The following is a 27224-nucleotide window of genomic DNA, read 5'->3' on the forward strand; positions in this document are numbered from 1 at the left end:
CTCTTCTTGCATGACAGCATCTGTTTCTTTCACATCTATGAGAATCGTCGGTGAGATATAAAGATCTTTGGGGTCACATTCTCCACCAACAGCTATCGTTCCACAATTGAGAAATTTTAGAATGCGCCTAGAAATATAAGAAAATTTTAAAAAAAATAACAAAAAAAATTCGACTTTTTTATTTATGTTTGAACACAGTAACACAGTGTGCACCCCCCCCCCACAAATGTGTTTGAAAAATCAATATAAAGGGAAATGGAAGAAGACAGAATCGTACAATTTGCTGCATTTTCCACACAAATTTAAGTATTTATCAATGAAAATGAAGAATAAAACAAAGAAAAATTATAGACATATGAAAAAAAAGGGGGGGGGAATAATAAGGAAAAAAATAACAAACAACAGTATTTTTAAAAAAAAAAGGATGAAATTTTATTTTAAAAACCGGAAAAAAACCGGAAAGAAAAAGATATAATCTTTTCATCAGCCCACACGCTTATATCCGCAAAACAGAGTGCTTTCTGATATAGTATCAATAAAGCCAAAGCAAAATATATTAATACAATAGTGTGAGGAGCACTCAGAAAATTCTTTTATAAAAATTACAACAAATAAAATAGAACACAAAAAATAAAAATAACATGTAAAAACAGAAAATAAAATAAAATAAAAAGAAAAAGCAGTATAAATATGGACTATAAAGCGAGTAGCGAAATCAGATCAACTTACATGGACAGGAAATTTTTCAAGAATGATTTAAAAATGTTTTCGCAGAAAGATTGCCAGATTACAAAATATGAAAACAAAAGCGCAAATTGAGTGTAACAAGAGGGTTTTAAAGTGTCGTTCTTACTTCACTGCTGAAGTGATTTGTTATTCTGTGTATTGATTTGTTAGTTACCAAGGATATATATATATATATATATATATTCTAATATTGCATCAATATAGCCAAAGCAAAATATATGCAATATTAGGAAGCCCTCTTTTTTTGCGGATATAATTGTGTGAGCTGATGGAAAGATTATACTTTTTATTTTCCAGATTTTTTAAAAATTTTTAAAATTTTTGTCCTTTTTTCCCAGTTCTTTGTTATTTGTATTTTCATTATTATTTTTCTTTTTCCCCCCTTTTTTCATTGTTCTGTAATTTTCCCCTTGTTTTCTCTACATTTTGAACTTATTTTATGAGTTCTATTTACTTGTTGCTTATGCGCAATAAATAAAACTTATTGTTTTTCTTAATATTCTTCATGTTTTTTTTTAATATGCTTTATATATATATATATATATATATATATATATATATATATATATATATATATATATATATATATATTATAAAAAGTTTGCAGTTGCATGCATGAATACTAATTTAATATAGTAATGTTTGTATAAATAAATTTTGCAAAATAATGAAAAATATTTGTGAGATATTAACTATCTTACTCAAAATGATGGTGATTGACGATCCTTGCTAAATCAGAAGAATTTTTAGCGTCACTTCCAAAAAATTCGAATAAGACCTTTTTCGATATTTCTATGAATCTGGATTCAGTTCTTTTGGAACAAAGTATATAGTCTGGAGCGACACAAGTTTGACCTAAATTAAGCATCTTTCCCCAAATGATTCTCTTCACAGTTAGCTCCATATCGGCTTCATCATCTATATACACAGGACTGAAACAAAATCAAAAATGAAAAGCTACATTAGTTAGATACAAGATTTTCTAAAATTGAACGACCATTAAAAAATTCAATTAAAGAAAAAAAAATTAAAGGAGATATAAATGTACTGTTTGCTACATTCTGTCTAGGAAAGAAGGTTATTGATTTTCACAAACTTTCAAACTTAGATTCAAAACTCATCAATAGATGGAGCTGTTAACTGAAAAAAACTATGTTTTTTACTGTATGTCAACTGAAGCTATTTTGAAAATGAGTTTAGAGTATATCTCAACATACAGCACGATCTAAGTAAAATTATTTTACAAAATCGGAGTTTGGGGAGAATAAATAATCTGGTTTTTAAGCAAAATGCATCTTCCACCGTTTTTCTGTATTTGATTCCATAAATGGTCGGTCATTTTTGAGACACTTGGTATGAATAACTTCAAAGATTCTTGTATTTTCTTTTACTTTTTAAATTCGCAATATACTTCTGATAAAACTCAAATTTTATTTGTTTTGTCACTAAATATATTTCGTACTAAATGTTAGAAATGAAAAATGGATAATAAAAATGTTTATAAAAATATTTGCAATAGCTAAATCAGTAAATAATTTTTGTTCTGATAAAAAATTAGAATTGTGAAATGCATAATTTAACGAAATTACATTTTAAGCATTATAAAAAATTCAATTTAAATTTGATTCAGTCACTGAATAAAATTTCACTTTAAGAACTATCTTTTTTAAATTTTGAAATCTTGTGTTCATCATTGTTTAAATTTCTCTTGCGATTTCAAATGAAACAGCTCTGCATTTTTTTATTTCTTACCAAATAAAGCCTTTACTTTTATTAAAAACATTAACAAAATAATGTTTTTAAAAAGTAGCTCACAATATTTATTTTTCTTATATCTTTAGAATAATTTCACACTAAAGACTATCTATTTTCAGATATTCCCAAATTTAGTCTTTAAATTTCTTGCACGGTTTCAAATAAAAGAATTATGCATTTCTTTTTAGCTTTTAGCTTTTAATCAACTAAAGCTTATGCTTTTATTATAAAACATAAAATAGTATTTTTAAAAAATAGTACATGATGTTTCTTTTTACATATTTTTAAAGTATGTCCATGAAAAAAGGATTCTTAATGAAAATAAATAAATAAATCAGCAGGAGAAAAGTAGTTCAATTCAAAAAATTATCAATAAAGGATTTTGTAAATTAAAGAAATTTCAAGGAGGACTAGCGTTTTCGCTTAAATAACTGCAAATAAGTTCAAAATTTTAAAACTAAAGTTTAAAAGATTTTACCATTAACGTAGAAAACACCGGTTTTTCATTCTGCATTTCATAATCACAAATCTTTAAAATGCTAAATATAATATTTTTTATTTGTTTTCACTTAAATGATTGCAAAATGATGAAAAAAATATGAGGAATATGTTTAATTAAAATTCAGCGTCAAAGGGCAGTCTAGGCTTAGTGCATAACCCTAACGAATAAAATAAAAATTCTCTAATTAATAAAAGTTCTCTTAAATATTTTAAACAGTCTGTACTTTTTTATAATTTATTTTTCTTTTGATTTCAATTTATTAACTTGAAACATACGTTCTTACCATTTACCTCCAAGTTCTAAAGTAACTGGCGTTAGGTATTTGTTTGACGCTTCTCTTATTTTTTGTCCAACCATAGGTGACCCGGTGTAAAATATGTAGTCAAACCGTTCGTTGAGGAGAGTCGTAGTTTCAGGTACTCCACCACATACAACATGGTAACAATCCTATTCAAAATAAGGAATAATGAGAGACATCTCCCAATTAGACTTTTCGAAAATTCACAAAAGACATTTCAAAAACACATTTTAATTTACAAAATATTTTTTTCAAATAAAATCTGCAGACTGATTTTATTTTATTTGTTATAACCTCTTATCAGATGCTCCCTAAAAACCGATAGTATAAGAACTCAGTTAGAAATGTACGGTTTGCTGCCTTCTGTTTAGGAAACTAAGATTTATTGCTTGGCAATTTTTCAAGCTCATCAATAAATGGCGTTGCATTTTTAGAAAAATTTAATTATGTTCAAACAGTGATTATTTGCGTGGTGCAGACTGAATACAAAATTAACCGACCCCCGGAAAAATATTTCAATTGGAATTGTCTAACATGCAGCAGGAAGATTAGTTAATGTATTCCAGTTAATACAGCAGCCATCTGTTGAGAAATTTGGTAACTAATATTGAAAATGGGTGTTAGTACAATATTCTTTTCGATTCAAAACACAGCAAACAAAAATTGCACATTTATCACTGTTTTTTAAAAATATACTTTCAAAACGTCATTTGTTTATTTATTCATTTCTTGACACCTGATTCAAAACACCTATCAATTGTATTGATCTTACTGAGGAAAAAAAGAAACTTACTTTGTGTAGGTATTGAGGTATGAGGTCGGATAATATTTTGCAGGTTGCGGGTGCTTTTTCAGATGGCTTGATGATAACGCAGTTACCCGCAGCTATGGCTCCAAGTAAAGGAGAGGATATTAATAAAAAGGGGTAATTCCAAGCCCCAATCACAAGTACAACTCCATAGGGTTGAGGCAATATGTATGTTTTATCCAAAATGAGTATTATGTTGGTTTCTGCCTAAACAAAAATCAAATAATGTTTAAATATATGATTATGGGTTTTATATATGATTGTGGGTTAATTATGGGTTTTATAAACTGGTTGCATAAAAACTTTTTAAATTTTAACTGAACATATCAAAGAAATTCTAGTTCGAAATAAATAAAAAAATAAAAGCTGATTAGCTGATTGTTTAATGGGAATGTTTCTTTCTTTCTCTCTCTCTCTCTCTCTCTGTATATATATATATATATATATATATATATATATATATATATATATATATATATATATATATATATATATATATATATATATATATATATATATATATATATATATATATATATATATATATATATATATATATATATATATATATATATATATATATATATATATATATATATATATATATATATATATATATATATATATATATATATATAAACACAAATAATAATAATAATAAAATAATATGAAACAGAAAACTATTAATGAAAAAAGCAAAAGTCTTCCTCAGGACACATCTTTCGCTATAATTCAATGCGATATTTCTGAATAAAGACTAATTACCTTAAGATAAAAATTATTCCTTATAATGTGTCGATATCGCAAAAAAATTCAGTTGAAAAAGAGTATGAAATAAAAGAAACCAGAAACCAAACTTACCGGCGTGTAGCAAAATAATATATATTGTTCGAAATATATATATATGGAATAAAAAAAAATTAAGATTCTACAACTAATTGGAGAATTACTAAGCGTTATACTTGTAATGAACGAAACCATGTTGGCTTATCTATTGCATAATCAAATGCAACTAAAGAGTTGAAATATGACGTGCTGAACGTGAAAAAATGCGTGAAAATGACGTGAAAAAATTTGTTTACTCAAATGTTTAATTCATTTGTCTTTAGAATCAAAAATTATTTTGACGCCTTAATACTTTTTTATTAATTAAAAGTAGTAAAATTCTTCGAATTTTGAGGCATAAAAGTGCCAGTCTAGAAAAAAAGATCCTTAAAGAATAAAATTTCGAAATTATAACTTTATTGAAAATGTATTTCTCAGTGACTATTAAACCGAAGAATTATGGGTTTTATAAATAAGGTCATTATTATTATTGCTATCATGATTATTGTCATTTATAAATAAGTCCAATCTTTAAGATAGCGAAAAATTTAATTTCTCTACAATTCATAGACTTAATTTATAAAAACAATAACAGACAACTAAATGAAAATTGATGTTAGAGTAAACGAGTCTAGAAATCGGGTATCATGATATTTTTATTCATCCAAGATTATATTGCAGGGATATATAACGGTTGTTATTAATAGCGCAAAAAGTAAAAATAGTATAAGTGGACCAATTATTTGACCGTCTGAAACAATATCTCACAGATTTTGCTCCTCATTTTTTTTTTCATCAGAAATCCAAATAATCTAAAGTAGTGTCTGCAAAAATAAAGATCAGTGTGAGTTATTTTTGGGTACTAGTTTCTGAAATCTTAACTGATGGAAAATTTATATTTGAAATTGCATAATATTATAATATAATTTTAAATGTAAGTGGAAAAACATTAGTTTTCTTTATAAACGTAGGATATAAAATAAATTGAAGACTGGTTTCTACAGCTCTGAAGAATTAAAAGAATGTCCACCGATTCTTCAATAATTTGCCTATGACGCAATTGAAAATTTTCTACAAAAAATGCGTGAAATAGAGAAATTAGCGAGATATTGTCAATATAATGTTTCGAACGCTATCTTATACAAGAAATAACGTTGAAATTATGCTTTTTACTTAAAAAATTGTAAAAAAGCAATTTAACATGTCCTTTTATATTTGATGATCTTATTATAAAACCGGACAATTTAAAAACGTTGGAATTTATTTGGATCCAGTTGTATATCAGATTACATTTTTTGGGCACTTTAAAATGAGTTACCTAATCATGAGTTAGATATTTATAGAAATATCCATAAAAAATGTCACAGTATTGGACATCACAAAAATATTTTACTTTCTCAGAATTTTTTTTTAATCAAAAGACAAAGCATAAATACCGTAGTATATTGTACAGGAATTGGCTTGTAATATAGTTATACTCACCGGTTCCGGCTTCACCCATTTGTGTATTTCATACAAAGCTCCTTTAATTTGATTTTTTGTTGTTTCTACTTCAGCAAGCGAGGCTTCTATGAAAGGCTGTAAGTGTTTAAAGAAAAATAAAACAAAAACAACGTTACAAAACAGTAAACTGTAATCATAGTTCTTTTTGTTTAATAAATTCCCAAAGTATATTCGCAATTTGAAGTTATTTTATCAAAGAACATTAATGTTTTAAGTTTATATAACAATTTTTAGTACTAATAAAAGGTTTTTTCTCTCTCTATATATATATATATATCCTCGAGAAACTGATTTCTACCTTACAGAAATGCAAGATTACAGAGCAACACGAAGTATAATCAAGCAACAAGAAATATATTTTCACAATAATTGTTGTAATATTCAATTGTTTTTTTTAAATATTTTCTTCAGTTTTTTTTTGTTGCACTTATGGTACTATACAGTGCAAATTAATTGGGATAAAGTGAAAAACTTTGCGTTGACTCCATAGAATAGTGTACACATTCTTGGTTTAAATCAGCGTGGAACCAGACTTTTAAAGCAATATTTAACAAGCGTTTTTATTCGTGTAGTCCATCTTACTTAAACTACTTTTCAAAATATTGCAGTTGCTAAATTTAATCGGATTTGGCTTTGGATTTAATTTTGGTGAATTTTCATGAAAATCAAGCAGCATTATTTGAATTTTTCAGTATTCCGTTTTGATCATTTTTCGATTAATACAAAGGGTCAAGTTTCGTTGAAATGTCCGATCAAATACTTGCATGCATGGAATAATCCCTCACAGAATTATTCATACATACTTGATCATGCCTCACAACCGAAACTAAGTTTACGGTGCCATTTTCCGAAGAAAAAAAAATTATACATTTGTTTCTGAAGGTGTGTTCCACAGTTTTTTCAACGTGGCCAGATCTAAAAGATTTAAGAAAAATTAAACTAACTTACCTCAATTAGTTTGCACTGTATTTGTGATTTTTGCTGTTATTTTCTTATCATTCCAAAAAAAAGTAGTTTTTATTAAGTGTGAAAACTTGAGTATTGCTATCAATAAGAAAATTATTTTAAAAATGCTTAATGTTTCAAAATTTTTCTATCATTTTTTGCTTCCATATATTTTTAGGGTAGTTCTAAGAAATTATCAAACTTTATTATTCATAAGAGATAGTTAAGGGAAATAGCATTTAATAAATTTCTTATAATATATGTTACAAACTTTACGCTTTGTTACGATATTAAAACGAGAAGGGGGGTTTAAAAACGCAATATCTTACATCAATACTCACCTTTTTTAAATCTTTTCTAATGGCTTCAACCAGTTCATCACCATGTTCCTCTAAAAGCCTGTACAATGCTTTTAGCTGTGAGATTCGAAAATCCAGAGATTTCGTTATTTCACTGTTAAAAGCTCTTCTAGCAGTTTTAACTACCTGAAATTGAAAAATACTAGATTTAAATCATAGTAAATAAACTTTTACCAAATAAGCAGCAAAAAAAAAAAAGAAAAAAAGAAATTAAATAAACAAAGTTGTTCTAAATTAAGCAGGTGCTAATTTCATGAGCTAAATACAATGAGCTAGAATGCGTTTTAAGTTTTAAACAAAATGACTTAGTTAGAAACCAACAATCGTTTGAAATAAAATTATCGTTCGAAATAAATTATCATTTGAATTAAATTATCGTTTGAATTCAATTATCGCTTGAATTTAATTAGCGTTTGAATTAAATTATTACTTGAAATTGTATATTCAACAATTTAAATTTATTAAAAAAAATTGCTTACCTCCGAAAACTCGGTCATGCTACTTCCAGGACGCTTCGTTTGAGATGTCTGAAATTGAAGGAAAATAATTATTTTGAAGGGGAAAGTTTTAGTTTTAGATAGAAATAGAATATAATGGTTGAGTGAGTTTTTTTAGGAGTTTACTCGTATGATTGATGTCATTATAAAATGAGGAGGAAAAATTACATGCTGTTGCTTAACGTTTTATGTTATGAATTCAGAAGAACGTTTGACAAAAGGTTCGGAAATGCAATGGAGCCAAATTGGGTTACAACTCTTGCAACTATCTTTTAAAAGTTTTTTGCATTGAAGTTTGTAACAGTAGGCTTTTTTATTCCTATTTTAATTTAAATTGACATAAGTGAAAAATTTCAATCATAACATTTCAAAAGAGAAATAAAAAAAGGAAGATGAAATTTTTTTTCTAAGGAATTGTCTATTTTTTTTATAATTTTTAAATGTTATACTTTTTTGTGAATTATTACGTTATTATACATTAATTTTTTAATAACAAGTAATATTTGTTACACTATTTATTTTGGAGATAGGTAGTATTATGATCTTAACTTGAATTATTTTTTTCCTAAATTATTTGAATTTAATAAGAGTACCACCTTTCTTTAATTATAATAGTTATTAATTTTTTACTTGTTATTTGCTTAATTTTATTTAATATGTACAATATTTTCCTAAGGAAATTTTTCGTGCAAGCGATGAGTACTTGCATAAATATGCGCACACGTACTAATAGGCACAAAATTTGGTTCACTTGAGTTCGAAGGTATGGTGATTGTCACTTTCTTTTTGTTAAATTCCCCCAGACCATTAATTCATGCGCTGTAACTCTAATTCAGGAAATAATTTTCAAATGGATTAAAATATTTTATAACAACATTTATTAGCTAGAAGCAATAATGAATTTCATTGAGAGTTTATGGCACATTTTTATTAAATGTTTATCCTTGATTTCCAATGTTACAGAATCAGTTTTCTAAAAGGCACAACGCGTCCCCCCCATCTTTCTTTATACTTACGCTTTAAAGAGGTGTTTCTAAAATTGCAAATAGTGTTAAGTCAACAAAAATTAATAAAATAAAATTGAAGCTACGTGTCAAATTTATCGGGTAAATTGGAATTGAGTAAAAAATTGTCCTATCACGGTTGAAATAATGTTACCTATATGTTATAGTTAGTTGACCTTTCTATTAGTTAGGTAAACTAAGAAATAACTTAATACTAAATCTAATATTCAAAAGACACGGGAATGAACAAAACAATAATAAATAAAAAGTTGCGTACTAAGCAACAAAGCAGCAAGATAATTTGCATCAGCACCCCCCCCCCCCTAAAAAAAGGAATTTGTCCTACCTTAAAAACGGGTGGCCGAAATTAATAATTAGAGCATTAGTTCCATTATTTATTTTTGGGAAATAGAACTATTATTGTGTTAGTTTATGACTATCACGAGTCAGTATTGTGAAATAAAAATAATAAAAAATCTATGAATTAAGTGTCAATTCAGCAGAAAAATTTATATCATGGCTATATATATATATATACAGTCAATTCGCTATAACTCGAAGTACGATAACTCGAATATTACTATAACTCGATTTTTTTATGAGGGCCCGACCCTTTTATCTTCAATTTCATGTTAATTATTCTTGATTACTCGAATTTTACTCCCCTTAACTCGATTTTTTTTGTTGATCTTTTAAAGCAAGAAAAGAAACCTAAGAGCTGATATCTTGCCCCTTCCTTTGCAACACACACACACGATGTCTCTCGCACTCTTCATGGAGAAACTAAAGCTGTCCCTCTTGAAGTATGTGAACAGTGGTTAAATGAAACATTACCAAATTTACTTCAAGCATACAGTTAAAATGATGCTTTCAATATTGATGAAATGGGTTTATTTTTTAAATGTCTTCCAAATAAGACTATGATGTTTAAGGATGAAAACTGCTCAGGGGGTAAAATGAGCAAGAAACATTTGACTGTCCTAGTTGAAGGAAATGCGTCTGGGACGGAGAAATTGCCCTTACTTGTTATCGGAAAATACCGAAATCCCTGATGTTTCAAGAATGTAAAAACGTATCCTTTGGATTACAAGTCTAACAAAAAGTTTTGGATGATATCAGTTTTATTTGAAGACTATGTAAGAAAATTGGATCGGAAATTCTTCGCTAAAAAAGGAAAAGTGATACTCTTTATGTATAAATGCACAGCGCATAGTGATCTACCTAATTTGAAAGCAGTAAACTTGCAGTTTCTCCCGCCAAACACAACAGCAAAGTTGCAGCCGATAGACCAGGGTATCATAAAGTGCTTAAACAGTCTTATCGTAAATGTCTTGTCAGAAAAATGATCTTAAATATTGTAAGCATTTAGAAGATTTGTAATTGATAAGCATTAATTAAATAATCCGACAATATTTTAAAAGTCCAAAACCGAAACTAACGGTAAGTCGAACTTCCGATATGTCGAAGTTTTTCGTCAATCCCATCAGATTCGAGTTATCGCGAATTCACTGTAAATATATATATATATATATATATAAATAGCACAATAAAAACAAAACCGAACTAAAAACGGAAACAAAAAGAAAACGAGAGTAAGTTATATATATATATATATATATATATATATATATATATATATATATATATATATATATATATATATATATATATATATATATATATATATATATATATATATATATATATATGGGTCATTCTCACGAAAACTGTCATTTTTCAGTTCATAAAATCCCAAAAAAGTAAAGTGAATAAAAAGCTCTGAAACTTTTTATATTAATAGAAATATGTAATGGCATTATAAAGAAAGTATATATCCTATAAATTATACTTAATATTTAAATTAATTAATTTTTAAATAATTAATTTATAATTAATTAATTTATAATAATTAATAATTAATTTATAATAATTAATAATTAATTAATTTAATAAATAAATTAATTAAATAAATAAATCAATTAATTTAATAAATTAATTTATTAATTTGTTTTTCAAATTAATTAATAAGTAAATTAATTATTTTCACTATTTAAAAAGTGAGGGAATGATATTTTATTTTAATACATGTTTTTATCTAAGTTACATCTACCTAAAGTTTGAAAATTATAACATACTAAGTATATCTAATATTTATTATAATTTAGTCTAATATATTTAATAGTTTTTACAGGTTTGGGAAATAAAATTGGCTGGCACGATTGAACAAAAAAAAATTTGATAATATACTCATCTTGAATCATTCCCTCACTTCAACGTCATTCCCTCACTTTATACACTAGTGAGGGAATGACGAATTCAATAAAATTTAAAAATAACAGTTAGGCCTAATTAATTTCTGAAGTCAATCGCATACAATTATATTCATACAAGAAAGCAACATATAATTATCCACTTTCTCGATGAAGTTGTATTTTATTTTACTCTAAAAAATGACATGAGGGAATGACGAATGTAAAAAATTTTACCTAGTTTGATTCATTCAAATTTATTCCACAGCAAAGCTTCTTTAAGTTGAAGATGGAAACATACTGCAATTTTGTTCTATGATGCCAGTTGTTAACTTCTGAAGTTTTTATTAAAATATTTTTATTCTAAGAAGATTGCAGGTGATAAGAACATTGTTGTGAGGGAATGACGCGAAACACTGGGGACAAAGTCTAAAATAGTGCTGTGTTAATATTTTTATCAGAAATTAAATTTAAAATTGATTTCCTGAATTCTATATTTCAGTATTCTGAAATAAAAAACACGAATTTGTAAAAAAAAAAATTTTATTTCCGAAACAATTTTTTTCTTTTTTTAAATCAGCAGTGGGGACAAGTGAGGGAACGACATATTGGTATATTTTAATTACCTAAAATAAATAAAAAATAAAAATTGATAATTTTATTTTTATTCTTTTGTTAGCTTGCATTCTGAAGGACACTTTCCCTGATTTTTTTTTCTTCGTAAGCTGTAAAACAAACATAAAATGTACTGGGGACATGAAAATGACTGTTTTTGTGAGAATGACCCATATATATATATATATATATATATATATATATATATATATATATATATATATATATATATATATATATATATATATATATATATATATATATATATATATATATATATATATATATATATATATATATATATATATATATATATATATATATATATATATATATATATATACACTACCGGTCAAAAGTTTGCGAAAATTTTGAAATCTGCAAAGAAAAGGTCTAAATTCAAATGTTCATAGAACTGCGAAAAATCATTCAAATGGCATGAAAATTTGATATGTTCTAAAGTGAACCCTCTACTGTTAGTTACATATGATCAAATTGCAATACTTTGATTTTTGCGAACTGAATCCAGCTTTTCATCACGGATTGTTTTTACGGTGAAAAAAGTTGTTAAGTTTGAACACTTGCCAAACTTGCAAAAAATATTTTTTGTACTTTCTGTTAATAGAAAATAGTTATTTGAACAGTTCTATGTATGCCCTCAAAATTTCAAATCGATTCGATTTTTTTTGACGAAGTTATAGAATTTTGAAAAACATGTGTACTTCTCTCGATTTTTGAGCATTCCACATATGCAGTCTTCTGGTCTGTACATCTTCTATCAAAGAACTTTTTAATTTTTATGTTTTCTATATTTTCAAATAATTAATATTTATCATAAAACAAATACTCTTATTCATTATTGTAATTATTATTGTTTATATTTATTGTTTATATTTATTGTTTATATTTATTGCTTACATGTATTAATTTTGTTGTGATATTTTTACTTTATATTAAATTAAAATAAAAAGTTATAACAATAATTACATAAATAATTCTAAAAAAATAATAACAATAGTATAAAAAATTTGCATTTTTATTAAACTATTTTATTTACAACAGGTCAAATATTTAACATATTCTTATTCGTATTTTGTAATTAAATAAATTAACATTTAAATCTTAGATTCCTCGAACCATCCACCTTTTGCTTTTATTATAGCCTTACATATGCATAGCATTCGTTCTAATAAACCATTAATCACTTCAAGTGATATAGAGTTCCATTCCTGTTGTAAAATGTCCCATAACTGACTTCGATTCAAATATCAGAGCATCGTTTGCAAGAACAAACAAATTTTCGATGAAATGTGACATCTATGAGATATTGCTTTAATTATATTCATAATAAATTCTTTGTAGTAACAATAATTACAATAATAAATAAGAATATTTGTTTTATAATCAATATTAATTATTTGAAAATATAGAAAACATTAAAATTAAAAAGTTCTTTGGTCGAAGATGTATAGACCAAAGGACCGCAAATGTGGAATGCTTAAAAATCGAGAAAAGTACACATGTTTTTCAAAATTCTATAACTTCATCAAAAAAAAGTCAAATCGATTTGAAATTTTGAGGGCTTACATAGAACTGTTCAAATAACTATTTTCTATTAACAGAAAGTACAAAAAATATTTTTTGCAAGTTTGGCAAGTGTTCAAACTTAACAACTTTTTTCACCATAGAAACAACCCATGATGAAAAGCTGGATTCAGTTCGCAAAAAACAAAGTATTGCAATTTGATCATATGTAACTAACTGTAGAGGGTTCACTTTAGAACATATTAAATTTTCATGCCATTTGAATGATTTTTCGCAGTTCTATGAACATTTGAATTTAGAACTTTTTTTTGCAGATTTCAAAATTTTCGCAAACTTTTCACCGGTAGTGTATATATATATATATATATATATATATATATATATATATATATAGGGGAGAGTCGGGTTGCCCCGCCCAGCGGGTACCCCCGCCCACTGTCAATTTCATATGTATAGAATATTTTTTCAAGTCAATGGGCCATTGGACATTAATTGTTATATTAAAAAAAGATTATTTTCAAAGTTTCAAGTATGCAGCTGGTAACATGGTAAACAATAGTTTTGAAAATATGTTGAATACAGTAGTCATGAAATTAAGAAAAATTGGTTGAATGTTTCGATTAAACTTCAAATTAATACTAAAAAAATAATTTTTTCTATACATACAGCATTAAAGTATGTAGTCTTAAGTTTAATTCGCACAAAGAAAGAAGTTTGTATTAAAAAAATTGTTCGAGTAATTACAAATTTACAAAAATATTGGATTTCGGGTAGCACCGCTCACATGAATGTCGGGTATCACCGCCCAATTTTATTTCGTCGATAAATGTACGGTTGCTATGCTATGAATAAGTACAATGCTATGAATAAGTCAGTCAATCGGGTTTGACCATAACGCACATGCATGACGTCACTTGCAGTCATCCAATAAAATCTGATCCGAAAAATTATTCAGTGGGATAATAAGCCCAAGGCTTGAAGCTGTAACGTTAAAACGGCATACATAACCACATAATTAGACACTACCATGTGATTAGGTACAAATACTCAATATCATCAAAACAAAAGCTTATAGCTAATTACTGTATTTAAAAAATATTATGAATTATTTTGAAAATTATAAATATAATGATTAAAATAATTTAATAACTTAATATCTTATAATTTCTTACATTTGTATTTCCATTAAAATATTTCATTATAAAAGTCACAAAAAATCATACACAGTTAGATTATTTTGAACCATAATTTTTTTAGCCATGTTTTTTTTAATTTTTATAACCCACAATCGATAGTTTTTTTCATTAAAATTTCGAAAATGTTAAAAAAAAAAAAAAAAAAAAAAAAAAAAAAAAAGGCAAAAATTATGACTCAAACAGAATTTTGCCAATTTTGTAAAATGAAGTAAGAGTTCAATTATTTGAATTCAATTATTTTAGTTTAATTAATTCTTTTTTCTTTTTTTTCTGTAAAGCATTTCAAGTTAATTAAATGGTTTGTAGGATTTCACAATGGATCCTTACGAACTATATTTTATAATCTAAAGTTTATGTAGTCTAATTGATCAATATCCATAATTTGTTGGGAATTGATGAATTTTTATAATTATTGGGAAGACTGATTACATATTTCCGGCATATTCCAGTGTTTAAACATCTCCGATAAAAGAAAATTCAGTAGCATTTGCATCCAATTTTTTTTTCTTTATTTACTTTCTTAAGGTCTGAAAACTCAAGAATCCCATTACTCATTTTTCCATAGTGAGGTTAAAATTTTATGGAGCACTATAAGAAAAAAAGTAAATAAATAATACTTCCTGACGATGTTGTGCATTTAATCAGTCCAAGGGGTTTTTAGTATATTTGAAGAAAAACTAAGCCTAACCCGAAGCTCACACGACAAAGAACGTGTTAACTTTTGGCATTCCTCTATTTTTTTCTTTATAGTAATGGAAATAAATGTGACAAAAAAATTAGGTGAAATAAACACTTCCAAGAGGTTAAGGTAATTCGAATATATTTTAGCAAAAAAAGGAAAGTGCCAGTCAACACCTATCCCCATTTCCAAAACTCACGTGGATCGAAAACGTGTAAGTTGTTTGGCATTTTTATTTTGACTGCATCAGTAATTATCAGGCCAACGAACAATAAAAAATAAAAAAAAATATATAGGTCTCTTTTGACTTACTCTACAGGTGAAATGAATCAACAGCAACGCATAAGCTATTTCCTCTCCTCAAACTAAAATAGAAAATAGCACGCATGAGGTGGATTAAGATTATCTCAATTTGCGAACGAAAAACTAATATTCAAAATATTTTAATATCTAGAATTATGAAGAATTTGTAGTTCGTATTAATTGCTATGAGATTTGAAAAACACTAAAACAATAAAATTGAAATTTCTGTGTACTATATCGTTCTTACCAGCTTATTGAATGCGTCTACTGGTTTTGGAGTTATTTCGCCTAGAGCTTTTCTTTCTTTTTTTTTTTTAAGTTTTTTTTTTTTTACTCGATGACCCATTTGAAAAATATTTATAAAGAAGGAAACCAAAACGCAGAAAAAAAATTAAATTTCCTCCCGTGTTGCAATTTTTAAAAGAGTATTCCCCAGAAATTTTGTTTTAGTTATCAAACGACGGGGTAGCTTTATTTCATTTTCAGGTCAAGTTTTTTTTCCCTGAAAAAACCCTTAAATAAGAGAAAAAGTTTGTATTATTGTTTTGAAAATACTTTTTTGGAGTCGAAAAAAAAAGGAAGATGTTTGTTTTCCACTTACGAAATTACATTAAGGAGGCAATTTGAACATTGCGTGGGGGTAACTTTGTCTCATTTTCAGGATTTTTTCTTCTTTTTGTTTGTTTATTTATTTATTGTAAAATACCTCAAACAAAGGAGGAAATTTACCCTATTATTCTTTCTGAAAATATGTTTTGTGAATGGGGGAAAAAAATACTCCTCCTCTCTTCGAAAATTATAAATTATATTCGAAATAAATTCTAAATTATTATTCGAAAATTATATTTCTTCTCTCAACTCCTATCTCCTATCTCAATACAATATCAACTTGACATGGGCTGCTTTGTCTGAACATGTAAATTACATTGAGTAACTGAGAAGAATTCGTCGCATATTTAGTTTTGTTTTAACAAAAAATTTCACATTATAATTTTGAAGAAGATTTTTTTTTCAACGTAATATTGGAAAAATTATTGGCCACTCTAAAATTATAAATATTTTATTTTATTTCATTCGAAAAACGGAATCTTCTTTTTTCGACAGATGGTGATTTTGTCTCAGAAGGCTATAATTTACATTTGGTAACAGGTTAGACAAACAGGAGATCTAATATATCCACATTGATAATTTGAAACGATCGCTATTCCTGATATTTAAAACATTAAAAAAGCAAATAAAGTTTTCGAGAACGCAAATCAAAAATTTTGCATTTTATTAATTAATATCTTTACTAAACACTAAAATTTCAGTTTTGAACTATCTAAAGTACCAAAACTCTAATTGTGTTTAGTATCAGAAAGCTTAAGCATGCCAAACATTTTGGCAAAAACATAAACATAAGTTGCCAAAACTGTAATTGAGAAATATGTTTAGATATCAGAGGGTTACTAAACTGCATTTACGGATGCCACTTTTTAATCTTTTTGAAGATGTAAATTTATGAAATTCCCTCAAACTTAACATCTGTATTGGAATAAAAACAACCAGACTACGAGCTATCGTTATATAATTAAATTTATTGTTATCGTTACATATCGTATATATTGCTATATATCGTTTTATCGTCATAATAATTATATTTGTCATAATGTAAGGCACAAGCATGCCAAACATTATGTCAAAAACTTAAACATTAGTTGCCAAAACTGTAATTGAGAAATTTGTTCAGATATTAGAGGGTTACTAAACTGCATTTACGGATGCCACTTTTTGATTTTATTGAAGAATTTGAAAATGTAAATTTATGATATTCCCTCAAACTTAACAACTGTAATGGAATAAAAACAACTAGACTACGAGCAATCGTTATACAATTAAATTTATCGTTATCTTTAAATATCATATATATCGCTATATATCCTTTTATTGTTATAATAATTAAATTTGGCACAATGTATATCATAAGTATGCCAACATTAGGCCAAAAACTTAAACATTAGTTGCCAAAAACGTAATTGAGAAATATGTTTAGATGTCAGTACAATGCTGATACTATAATGCTACAATTACTACAATGCTGATACTATAATGTTACAATTACTACAATGCTGAATACAATTAATACCTTGACCAGCAAAATAACTCAGACCAATATTCACGAATCTTGGCTCAATAAGAATTCAAAGGGTCGTTATTTTCCTATATTGGTCCTATATAGAATTGTCCGATTCACCTGATCCTGAACAGCAACTTTGCAGCCAATATCGGCCCTATATAGAGTTGTCAGATTCACCCTTTATTTTTATATTCATTATTCAGCCAATATATGCTCTATATTGGCTGCAAATGGGCCGATATTGGTCTGATATAGGACCAATATTAAAAAATCTAGGCAGCCCAATATTGGTGCATATTCGCTTAGGACTCATATTGAGCCAATTTAGAGCCTAATTGAGGCCAAGGTAAAATTGTTGCTAGGGTAGATGAAGATTAATGTTTTGATACTTTATTTTTCCATTATTAATTTAGTCATTATTCACCCTTTGTTCTTCTGAAATAATTTATCTTCAAAGTAAATTGCAGACAAATAAAGATTATTATTACTTCGAGACTTTTATCAAATGTATGGAAAGCAATTGCTAAAAGAACAGAAAATCTATTTTCTCATACTGCTAAATTAAAATCCATTAGCTTTCTTAAGTAGTTCATATAAATTGAAAATCGTATCGTGATTTTTATAATATGAAAATTGTTAAATCGTTATGAAAATCGTTCTGTCAGAGTTAAAACTATACGACCTAAGAACTTGAAATTTCAAAGGCGTGTAGGGAAATGTACGAAAAGTACGATGAAAATTGAAACATTTGTGTCTGATTATTAGTTCAAAAATTATCAACTGTTGAACTTGTCGTAAAAAACACTATGCGGGCCGCTCTGCAGACCCTAGGAATGAAAAACATATATGAAATTTGACGTTCCAAAAGAGTAATATTTTTACAAATTAAATATTTTTTTTCGGCACAGTTTATTGCTTTTCAAATCCAGTTCAGGTAACAGTTCATTTAATTAATGATTATTACATAATGTTTTGAAATAAAATTATAATAATTGCATATTTTATAAAAAAAATTATAACACTGGAGAACAAATTTTTTTTGCATTTACACAAATACTTTATTTTGCTTAATTAGGGTGAGGGGATTTCAAATCTGAAATTAGTTTAGTTCCTAAAAATACAGGGTTTATTTATTACTTTTTACTAAAATTTTTTGTCGTCGTACGGAGATTGGGGCGCTTCCCCTACTATGAACTGTTTAGAAGCACACGAAGAAACAGATCATAATAGGGAAACGTCCCTAGCGTCGTATGATGACATTTCCGGTATGGGTTTCTATGCAATTTTAATCCAGATGATGTGTCCTAAATCCTCTCTATGTCTGTCGCTACATTTACGCGACCACTTGTTATCTATAATATTTTTAATTTTGTCCATTTTGACAGAAAATAGACTAAAAATGCTACTTTAAAAAATCTGTAGCTATATCTCACACGGGGTTTGGAGAATGGAGTGAGGGAGGGCAAAACCCCCCAGTATTTATAAGAGAAAAAAAAAGTTTCGTCATTGAAAATAAAAATGTCAAATGAATTGCATTTTTTAATGGACTTGTACTTCAAGCGATCACGTTGCTTAACGCTTAATAGTGTACAATAATCATATTATAAAACAGTAAGCAGTTTTAGAAGTTTGTTACAATGAGTAAGTAATTGGAATTTAAACGTTTATCATGATGTAGTACTACGCTTTACATTTTCAGATGTGCTCTAAATTTTACAAGCAAGCAGCAAAAACACTTATGCCAATTCAGCATAATTTTTGAAAATGTAAATGCATTTTAGATGTAAATTGTTTGAGAGATAAAGTAAGGCACTGTTATAATATTACATCACACATAGTAATGATTTAAGAAACGAGACTTAGTTGCGTTTTGAAGGTTCTAAATAAGTATCAAAAAAGCTCTTATTTAGAGTATAAAGCGAAGAAATAACTATAATTTTTTTTTCAATATCTAAAAAAGCTTTTATTTGCTCTTTCAAAATATCGCAACCACGTTTTATTTACAAACAGAATGTTATGTTTCAAAGAATATTATAGAAAACATCGCAGAAACATTTTTAAAAATATATATGCATTATGTTATGTTTTGGGGAGATTAAAATTGTTTCAAACTCTTTAAAATTTAATATGTTTCTTGCCACAATATAACGTATTAAAAATGTATCTCTTGTTTATTTTAATTTAAAAAATTTTACTTTTAATACTATAATGTATTTTAAATATGGCTTATGAATTGCATACAAAATGAATTAAAAATTTGAGCATTCGCTTTTTAAATCATCATAGTAATTTTTCATCATAATTCAGTTTGCAAATATTTAATGCATTTTGAAATTCTAAACCTAAAATGTTACTTTTTAAAAAGCTAACAAAAAAATTTTTTTTTAAATAAAACATTAGCTTTAGTTTAATTATGTATTTCTAATCTCATTATTATTGTTATAATGAATGATTTAGGTTAAAAGAAAGTTTTTAAAAGACAGATACTTAAAGTTATTATGCATTTTTCTTTATAGTTATCTTTACATTTATCTTTATAACTATCTTTATGATTAAGGTAACTGAAAGCTTTAAAAATGAGAAGAAACAGAAAATTTTGGTTTTCAAATCAAATAATTTTACATTCAAAAATTAGAACAACAAAATAAAAAGCAACATGAATAAACATAACAAATCAAATCTCATTTTAATAATCAACAAGAATAAAGATTTATACATTTTTAAAAATCAATCAAAAAGTATGAAGCAAGTTTAATCAATAACAAAAAAATACTAACTAATTTAATGCATTATAGTTTTTAACTTAAACGTTGCTAATAATTTTTTTGAATGTTGATATACTAAAAAAAATATTATATCATCATAAACTTCAAATATTTTAGTTTCTAAAATATCCTTAAAACATGTTTATAAAGCGTTGTAAAATATAGAAACTCTTACCCTTGAAAAAAAATCCTTGAAATGTATTACTCAACTCTGTTCTAATAAGCTATAACGACGTCCAACAAAACAGCAAGGAGCATATCGAATTTAATCCCGATCGACTTTTTCTTTCAGTTGAAGAACAAAGTATACTTTCCAATCGTAGTTATCACTCCTCTCAGGTACTTTACGAACCCTATGAGCCCTGCGGGTAACCATTAAGGAAAAGAAAATCAGAAAGAGAGAACTAGACCGCTGACCTGGTTATCTAACGGGCCAATGCCCTAAATTAGAACCTTGTCCCAGACCTCATTCCAAAATTTACACAACGACGATGAATTATTATTTTTATTTCTTATCTTCAATCATTTTTATAAGCTTACCACATCAACGTAAGCATAAGTCTTATTTTTAACCATGCATCTAATAACGTTAGATGAAAGATGCAGGTTTCAATTTCAAGTGAAATGGGAATTTGAATGACTTACTCTATAAGGCAAAATTAACGATCGCCACTAAGCCATGGGGTGACTAAATACACCAAATGGCGATTAAAATATTGTCTGACAGTCGCCTCTCGTTCGCCACTTTTTTTCCATCGAAAATGCACCCCGTGTACATTTTATTATTATTTTTTTTTTAAAAATGAATATGGAGTGATTCTGAACATTTTATAATATTCTGAAAATTACTTTATTTCACTCTTTCATTTTAAAATCAGACATTAATTTTAAACATGAACCTCGTAATGGTTGCCATAATTTGAGAAGTAATCCAAAAGAAATGTCGGTAATTACGCATTATATCGTCGACCATTTTCACCAAATATGAAAATAAATTTGGATGTGGTTCAAATTAAAATATTTTCAAAATTTTTTACATGCAATAAGTTAAATTTGTATTTTGTCAATTTTTTTATGATAAATTTTTATGTATAAATAAATGTGGCAGATACCAAAATGACTTAGGCGCGGTGTAGGCGAAAATGGCCGACGGGATAATACGTAAGTACTGAAATGCCTTACATTATTAACATCAAAATTACATTATCAAAATTTCCTAATTTTGTCATGTACCTTACTTATTACTAAAAGATCTTAAAAATTTAAATTTAGCGCGATAGGCATTATGTTGTAAAAGTTATGTGAATTTAAGGAAAAGCGGTGTCAAATGTTTCCAGTTAGATTTTTAAATCTGCAGTAATTACGAAATACGTTCATGAAATATGTAATAATCGATAACAAATTGTATAAATGTAAATATGTCCTGTAACATCTATAAATATCACGCAATTGACTGACTATTCTGTGGAATGCCATATTATTAGACCTTCTGCGGAAAATAACCAATGGTATTTTCGTATTGCTAAAAATCTGAATATGTCTGATGTTCAATCATTCAATTGAATCACATAATGGAAACGTGGCATGTGAAATATGACACATTTATTTGATTTAGTGTATTTTATTATGTTGAATTAAAATATTTTTTAAAAAAAGAATTCGTTTTTTTAGAAGAAAATAAGTATTTTGAAAAATTTTATTCGTTGGGTTAGTGTTTATAATAAAAAATCGCAACCACTGCCGATTTTTAGAGTGCTACTTTTGCTTTACATTTTACGTTACAACTTTACATTACATTTTGCTTTGCTGTGCGAAAATTATATGAATTAGAATCTAGAAATTAAGAAGGCGTGTAGAAAAATGTATAGGAAGTACGATGGGATAAAAAAAATTAACATTCAATAATTAGTTTAGTTATTAACTGTTAAACTTATAGTAGAAAATATAATGCGGCCCTTCTGCAGCCTATTGAAATGCAACCACCAATGCAACTAAAAGAACCATTTTTTTGTGACATCAATGGTTTTTATTTGTTCATATATTTGTAATTTTTTTAAGAAATTCCATTTTGGCCAAAAATTATGGCAATTTTAAGTGTTTTTTCATGAATTTATCTCTTTATTTTGCTTCTAATAATAATGATTGATCCATTGTTGTGGAATTTTTTTTTTATCGCTCTCGAGATTTTTATTTTATAAGCTCATGATTGAATTGATATCCAAAGTAACTAACATATAAATATATAAATAAAGAGACAGAGAGAGAAAGAGAGTGAGATTCGATGTTGTCAGATGTTGAAATCGTTATATAGTGTGTTATTTATGTTGAAATCGTTGAAAATATATACAAAAAAACTAAATACAAGAGAGATAAAAACCATTTCCTATTTAAACTGTTATAATGTCTTAAGTCTTTTTAACGAGTAAAATTATTTTTCATTTATTTCTTTGTATTGAGTCAATCAAAATTATTTTAGGTTAATTTTAATTACAGTTGATCATATTTCAAATCCAGAAAATCGTTTTTTTTTTCGTTACATATAACGCACTATAAAATATTCTTGCAAAGAATTACGGTAATCATTTACGATGGTTTATGAGTGGAACCTCCTAGATGTTTACTAAAATCTATTACGGAATGATTCTAGCACATTATTACGTAATTCAACTATAAATAATAAAAACAATTCAGACTTGTATTAAAAATTTGTCCAAAACGAGTTATTTAAAGCCTTACTTGTACTACATTTTATGACAGCTAAAGTCACTTTTCGTTTCAGCTCACAGAGTCATACCTAAATTTAATGAAAAATTATGGCTATCGTTATCCCTTATTACAAGTGAATTTTAACACAATTATTGGACCAGAACAGTAGTCTAACAGTATTGCTTACCACTGTATCATGTTCATAATATGTAAATATATAAGAGATTCTGTCCAAAAAGTTTGCCCTCGTGTTTTTGTTCTCTTCAGCAAAACCCTTTTAAATAAAAAGTTCAAAAAAGTACTAATTAGGGTTATGCAACATGACAAAAAACAGACTACATGACATGACATTAGATTATAATATGTACTTAAAATTATCAATAATCCTGAGAACTAAATTCTCGTTAAGTAGCAAATGTAATCAAATTTTTAAAACAGCGATGCAGTAAAATTTAAAATTATATTAAAGCAACGTATATTCCTGAAATTGAAGTTTTAAAAAAATTAAACTGAATAAATCCTAGTAAATAACTATCTAAAAATGCTTAATTTTTGTTACTGGGGATTACTCCCCAGTTCACTATAACTCCCTAACTGGCAGTTCGTTGCAGATCACTACGTTTACTCTTGTCGTTGTTTTGTTTGATGCGCTATTTTTCAGTAATTCCTTAACTTCTATTATATATCATTTTTACATAATAGAGATACATTTGTAACATACCTTTAAAACTACTTCCGCAGTACTCAGATCATGTCAAGATTCATACGCGCTTCAGTCGCTCATTTCATCAGATTAAAGTTAAAGAGACAAAAAAAAAAAAAAAATATCGAAAGATTGACGAGATTGATACTTGTTCAAAAAGAAAGTTTTTAGCTTTAGGAGGTTATTTTACATAAAAATCCTCAAAAATTATGTCGTGGTGATTTTTCACGCAGAGTGGTGTAATAATTGAAGATGATGATGTTGATCATAAGTATCAAAGGCAAAGTTCGCAAATACGCTGATAATTTTTTCATAATATGTATAAACATATGAATGACCAAATGATAAACATATGAATGACCAAATGATAAACATATGAATGACCAAATGATAAACATATGAATGAAACATATGAACGACCAAATGATAGACATATGAATGAAACATATGAATGAAACATATGAATGACCAAATGATAAACATATGAATGACCAAATGATAAACATATGAATGAAACATATGAATGACCAAATGATAGACATATGAATGAAACATATGAATGACCAAATGATAAACATATGAATGAAACATATGAATGACCAAATGATAGACATATGAATGAAACATATGAATGACCAAATGATAAACATATAAATGACCGTGAATGACCAAAATCAAGAGAATGATGACTTTCACCGATGAATGTCAATAATCACATAGCCGCTTTGGTGGATGTCCAAAATATTTTTATATATTCAATTTGATATTAATTTATTCGTTGATATTATTATATTTATTCGATATTTTAATATCTGAAGATAGATTAGGAGAAACATTAGTGTTTGGAGTACCGGTTAAATGCATACTGGACAGTGGCACATGATCTTAAGAAAACATTGATGTAGGACATACCGGGCAAATGTATACCAGGCAGTGGCACTTAACTAGACCTTGTGTATATTTCGGACATTTACCAAAACTACTAAGTGATTGTCAACATTCACCGGTGGAAGTCAACAACCACCAATTTCGGTCATTCACCGTAATAAATACACATTAACAGGGTTGTTATATTTCAAGCTACTCTTTTAGTCCCCATAGAGTCCATTCTGGTCAACGGATGTCAATGAAACTTGGTATGCACGCTGTACAAGCAGTAGGAAAATATATTCTCAATAAATACAATAGCTCGAAATTTTAAATAAAAAATGGCGCTCATAGGAACCGAAAAACAACATGAAGGTTCAAGCCTTTATTGAATCATAACGTACGCTCAATGTGCATTCCATTTTTGCTTTTGATATACGCTATCGAAGCTACAGTGAAAAATGAAATTTTATTTTTTTTCAGCATTTCGATTTACATTATTACAAATTTTTTTCCAATAGTCCTTCTTCAAATCGTCCTTTTTTTTAAAGGGAAAAAAAAAAGCCTCCAGGTGATCAAGTTTTTAAATCAATGGACAAATTCAGAAAGCTAGCATGAACGATATTTTTAGAAGTTTCATTGTTTTAGCGTTTTCTGAATCTCATACTGTTTATTGGCGATTTCAAATTCTTCTCAATTCTAGAAATTTGTTTTGAATGTTAGTATTTCATCCTTATATTGAATTAACCCGCCTCAATCATGTTCTTTCCTAGTTCATCTTGATGGCAGAAAATGGTTTACGTATTGTTGTTGATTCATTTTACCTGTAGAGTAACTCAAAAGTGTCCCATATATTTTTTATTTTATTATTCGTTGGCCTGATAATTGATGCAGTCATAATAAAAATGCCAACAAACTTATACGTTTTCGATACACGTGAGCTTTGAAAATGGGGACGGGTGTTAACTGACACTTTCCTTTTTCGTTAAAATATCTACATAGTACGTAGTCACAAAACCGATTAAATATGTTCTCTAGAGTAAACAACGAAAACCTGGATGGAAACACATGTTTCGTGCTTTAAAAATGAACATTTAAATTACCTAAAATAAAAAATACATATAATGATTTAAAAAAAAAAGAAAAAGAATTATTTTAGAAACGCGTGGAGTAGTGTATTCTTATATTTCTAAAAACAATTTATTTTTTGTGATGTGATAACTGCATTATTTTTCAGACTTCCGTTATTCTTTTCTTTCCCCGTTTTCTGTTATTAATTGAATAAATTTTTCTTTCTTTCGTTATTAATTTATTTAACATCTCTTGGTTTAGTATAAAAACTCTACCGTTTTGGAAACTGGATCCAAAAATATTTTTTTTCAGGAACCAACAGGCATAATTGGGTACTTACACTTCAAGAAGAACAGGAAGATCACTGATACCCACACACATGACTTATGACATTAGCGCCAGCTGATCGTTTATAGGAAAAATGGCGTGTTAAAGTTGAGCTAAGTTTCTCAACACAAGTTGAAATGTTAATTTACGTGAAGTTAATTAAATACAGTGCCGTACCACACATCAAATTTATTGAAATAGAATTCTTTCTCGTCTGCGTCTTTTACTTAACTTAGATTTATTATTTGTTTATGTATTTTTGTAACCGTGTTATATTCTTGTTTTGCGTATTTGGCAACTTCGATGCATAGTTAATTCATTTATGTTCTACATGGCCTCATGTCTTTGTGTTGAGTAAGAAATATATAGTTAAAGAATTGAAATCTTTGCGTAAGAATATAGAATATGTCACTTAAGAGAATCGATGCTCGACGGGCTAGGTTTGCTCGAAATAGAATGGAAAGAACTGCTGCTAGCGTAAACAAATGCCACGTTTCAACAACCAATCAGGATCGAGATACCCACACTACGTCACTTGCAGGGAATCGAATTGAATAAATATTTATTAATTTTTTTACCATCTCTTGGATTAACATAACCGTTTTGGAAACTAAATTACCGTTTTGGTAAAGCTCTACCGTTTTGGAAACCAAATCCACTTTTTTTTCAGGAACCGACAGGCATTATTTAAAGATGTTGTTGATGAACAAAATATAATTATGCTTTAAGCTCAATGAAGCCGAAATAATGTCACAGACGTTGGGTATTACTATTAGTAGCTATTAGGATTGCTATCTGTAATTAATCGATCAATGATAGATTTCTAGTGGATAAATAAG

General features: G+C 27.4%; 1 protein-coding gene across 3 annotated transcripts in view; it reads right to left on the reverse strand.

Moving 5' to 3' along the window:
- The window catches only part of LOC107448802 (aldehyde dehydrogenase, dimeric NADP-preferring), a 45545-nt gene extending 24523 nt beyond the window's left edge, over positions 1–21022 (reverse strand). Inside the window, exons 1-9 of one of the 3 annotated variants that reach the window (XM_016064144.4) lie at positions 20887–21017; positions 15840–15892; positions 8222–8269; positions 7725–7868; positions 6418–6513; positions 4096–4317; positions 3288–3451; positions 1449–1679; positions 1–127 (exon numbers count right to left, since the gene is read on the reverse strand). In XM_016064144.4, coding sequence (XP_015919630.2) covers positions 1–127; positions 1449–1679; positions 3288–3451; positions 4096–4317; positions 6418–6513; positions 7725–7868; positions 8222–8239 — 1002 coding nt within the window. In that variant the 5' untranslated portion in view covers positions 8240–8269; positions 15840–15892; positions 20887–21017. Of the gene's footprint in view, positions 128–1448; positions 1680–3287; positions 3452–4095; positions 4318–6417; positions 6514–7724; positions 7869–8221; positions 8270–15839; positions 15893–20886 lie in introns of those variants that run through there. The other 2 variants (XM_016064143.4, XM_016064145.4) reach the window with 2 other exon arrangements.
- Between the last annotated feature and the right edge of the window lie 6202 nt (positions 21023–27224).

This window comes from Parasteatoda tepidariorum, chromosome 7 (assembly GCF_982258835.1).
Source record: "Parasteatoda tepidariorum strain Cologne lab strain chromosome 7, Ptep-v5.0, whole genome shotgun sequence".
Taxonomy (NCBI): Eukaryota; Metazoa; Arthropoda; class Arachnida; order Araneae; family Theridiidae; genus Parasteatoda; species Parasteatoda tepidariorum.